Source organism: Malus domestica, chromosome 09 (assembly GCF_042453785.1).
Source record: "Malus domestica chromosome 09, GDT2T_hap1".
Classification (NCBI taxonomy): domain Eukaryota; kingdom Viridiplantae; phylum Streptophyta; class Magnoliopsida; order Rosales; family Rosaceae; genus Malus; species Malus domestica.
In genome coordinates, this window is record NC_091669.1 from 5,980,693 (window position 1) to 5,984,423 (window position 3,731).

Below are 3,731 nucleotides of genomic sequence, written 5' to 3' on the forward strand. Positions count from 1 at the left end.
GATTCTCTTTTTGGTCTGACACATGCCTTTGATCACTCTGACTATCGTTGTTGATGGGAGGAAGATGTTTTTTGCGTATACCTATCAAGAAAAGAACACAAGCCCAAACATATTAATCGAATAAAAAACTTCTGAAGCTAAGTTTTTTATGTTTTGTACTCATTCAGTACTTCTAATTGGATAATTACTCTATCATAAGAATGGTAGTTGCTATAAATGTCACGAACCAAACATATATAAGCCTGGAAGTAAATGATATATATTACATGGCTATAAGTTTCGAGCATTTTTTAACATTCCGAAAGAACTTGGCCCTCAAACCAACATGGGACACTGCTATCAGTGTTATGATCGTTCATTTGTTCTTGCTCAATGTCTTGGTCTTTTTGGTTCTCTAATGGGCGCTCTTGAGGCCCATCTCATTTAGGCCCAAAGACAGCTCTATATTATTTTAATGGTCCAACAGGACCTTGTGCTAACACAGACATATATTGTTTTTTTTTTTTTTTTTTTTTTTAATTAGAGTCCGCTTAATCAGTTATTTGTTGCTGCAAAAACTGATTCGTTAGATAAAACATGGGGAAACAAAACACTAATTACAAAATCTGTTGATGTTAATCTTGTGAACATAGTAGAGCTAAAGGATATTTATTGTGGAGGGTAACTTTGAAAATTGCAGTCACAGAATAACGGAATATATGAGGAGCAAATAAAAAGTGGTATTGTACTAACCATAATATATCAAATTTTCCTAGAAATTGAGCCGGCATCCACTTAAGAAAGCAGAATGGTTACTGGCCAATGTTATTAAGGAAAAATCTCCGTTGTAGTCTTTAGCCATGCCTAATTGTAGATAACGCTGAATCAAATCCTACGCAATATCTATATATAATAGAAGTGTGATTAAAAAAAAGAACATTGTGAGTTTGCAGAAAAAATTTGCAACAAAAAAATTCACACGGGCAAAGAAGATACGAGGCAGTGACCTTAATAATTGGTCATGTTTGAAAGTCGATCGATTCTGTCTCTTACCAAATCTATGGAGGTGAAAACCGAGAGAAATTAGTTGAGTGGCATCGCTAACGTGTAGAGTGTCGTGTGGAGTGACCGAATACAGATAACGAGCCATTCTTTCCCCATTTGACAACCTCTGAGCCTCGACAACTAGAGGAGTCGTCCTGTTGCCGATGGTATTGGCAGGTAAAATACTAAGTAACTTGTCGTTCTTTTCAACCATGCTTTTAGCTACGTCCACCCTATCTTGACAAAATATTATTAAAAGAAAAAGAGCTGTCAAACCAAGATTGTCTTGTATTTCCAAGTCTTCCTTTGTCATTGAATCCACCAGCTGTTTTATGATGCGCACCCTACTTCTGAAATTCCAGAGGGCGTAGTGAAAAGCGGTACCGCCACCTTGAATTTTGTCATCTGAAATTCTTGCACTTCCGAGCTCGGGATGTTTGCGAAGTAACTTGATGGCATTATCCCAATCTCCCGACTTCACAGATTTGACGAAAGTTTCCCGGATATCATTGCCACTGCTCTCATCATGTCCTGCGTGCCATGCTTTATATACAAATTCTAACATTGTTAATAAAACTTCTCTTAGCAGTCGATGCAGATTTAATTAGTATTGATTAGAATTATATACAAGTCTTAGCATATATACCTCCGGTGCGCCCTTCTTCCTTTGCCAACTCTGGGATGGCATCATGTTGAATGGTTCGTGTTGGATATGCTTGAACAAGTATCCTCTCGTTTGAAAAAGGAAATCTTGGTGTTCAGATATTACCATGGTAAGAATATGAGCATTAGTATGAGTTTGTGAATTTAGTTATTGAATTCAAGATTGAATAGAAAGTCTTGTTGGGAATGGATTTGTAATCCATGTTGTTCTGAAACACTTGAGGAACAAAGATACTGAACTACTATTTGAATAGAATCAGATTTCTATATGGATTTTAATAGGGGAATCCTTATAGAACTTGGCTAGGATTATGTTGTCTATATAGTGGCATATGCTCTCACAGTTTGCACGCTCTATCATCGGACTAAAACCTATTATTAGTTAGAGCAAAAGTTAGAGTAAATTGATTACTGGAGAGAGGAGAAGGTGCACTGCTTGTTTGCTGTAGAACTTGGACATGTGCTTGTCACATCTCGGCTTAGGCCCCATCACATCCCAGGCTCGACTCCGCCGTAGCACGATATTATTCGTTTTGGGTCCCGACCACGTCCTCACGGTTTTGTTTCTGGGAACTCAGAAGTTCCCAATGGGTCACCCATCATGAGATTGTTTTCGCGCAAACTCGCTTAACTTCGGAGTTCCGATGGAACCCAAAGCCAGTGAGCTCTCAAAAAGACTCATGCTAGATAGAGATGATAATATACATATAAGGTTTAAAGGATCCTCACCCCTAAACGATGTTGGATCTTACACTGCTTCTTCTAGTTCATCTACCGGTAAGTTTCTTCTCTGTGCTACAGGATTATGAATTGGGTTTTGTGTTTTGATCACTGTGATTCATATCACATGTTTCTGGTATATGTTTATGCTAACAACCATTCAATTCTCAATTTGCCTTTTCTGTTTCCTTCTTACAAATGCCTGTGTTTGTGAGAAGTTCAGCTGGTACTGGAGAATAATCGTGCACACATTTCTACTTATCAATTTATGTCGTACCTCTTCCGTCTGATGATTGATTACGACCTGGATTCAATTTTTCTAACAAAGTATCCCATGCTTCTTTGGCTGTGGTTGCGCTCTTGATAAATTGATAAGTATCATCCCCGCAAGAATTCGGGATTGCATATAAGGCCTTGACATTCTTCATCTTCCAAGCCTTAATTTCAGCTTCTTTTTCTTCTCCTGTTTTGATAATTGGTAAAGATCCCTAGAGAAAATAGGAAAATGAGAATATATGAAATAAGTATGAATTTAAATACAATCTAATTTCCAAACAATATGAAAATCATAGAACATACATCAATTGGAAAGGGGTCAATAAGAGGCGGTTTTTTATATGTGCCTTCGACAATATCCCAAAGATCTTCTGCCATCAAGTAAGTCTTCACCCGAGGACTCCAATCGTCATAGTTCTTAAGGTTAAGAACTATAGGAACAATTGTAGCTGCTGCCATGTTCAATCTGCCTACTTATTCAATGAGATTTTACGTCAATCGAGCATACGTGAAACCAAAAAAAGGAAAAAAAATTGAAACAAAGGAAGTCTAAGCATACCTTAAACGATGAACATATAAAAAAGTCAGTGACCAGACGGCCCAAATGTGATGACAAACTTGAACAACCACCAAGGCATGTAAGGATAAGGGCTCTGAGAAACCATATACCCCCGGAGCTTTGGCGCTTTATATAATATAAACTGACCAAGCATCCTGCTGTACTCCAAAAAGGTTGGTGGAGTCCTCGACTTTGTTGAGATTGATCCTTCTTGTTCTGCAAGACAGAGAAAACCTGATCCGACCCGGATAATACAAGTTTACTATATTTTTAGATATTCCTACAATCTAAGGATTAGGGCGTGACTCAAGTAATCACTCCTAAATGAAACAATATCTAATCCTAGATATTTTCTTAGATTCTCTTAGTTTAATAGGTATTGTATATTCTAAAAGGTTTCTCCCGACCAGTATAAATACCCTCATGTAGAGTAGATTTCTAGTAGCAATTATGTAATGCATACATTATTCTCTTTTTTCTGCTTGAGTCT

General features: G+C 37.4%; 1 protein-coding gene across 1 annotated transcript; it reads right to left on the minus strand.

Moving 5' to 3' along the window:
- Nucleotides 1-1,365: 1,365 nt before the first annotated feature.
- Nucleotides 1,366-3,344, minus strand: LOC103442878 (uncharacterized). Its single transcript, XM_070805290.1, has 5 exons — nt 3,242-3,344; nt 2,986-3,152; nt 2,684-2,894; nt 1,670-1,773; nt 1,366-1,566 (listed from the first exon to the last, which is right to left on the minus strand). The coding sequence occupies exons 2-5, from the start codon at nt 3,139-3,141 to the stop codon at nt 1,501-1,503; spliced, it is 537 nt and encodes a 178-aa protein (XP_070661391.1). The 5' UTR covers nt 3,142-3,152; nt 3,242-3,344; the 3' UTR covers nt 1,366-1,500.
- Nucleotides 3,345-3,731: the final 387 nt, after the last annotated feature.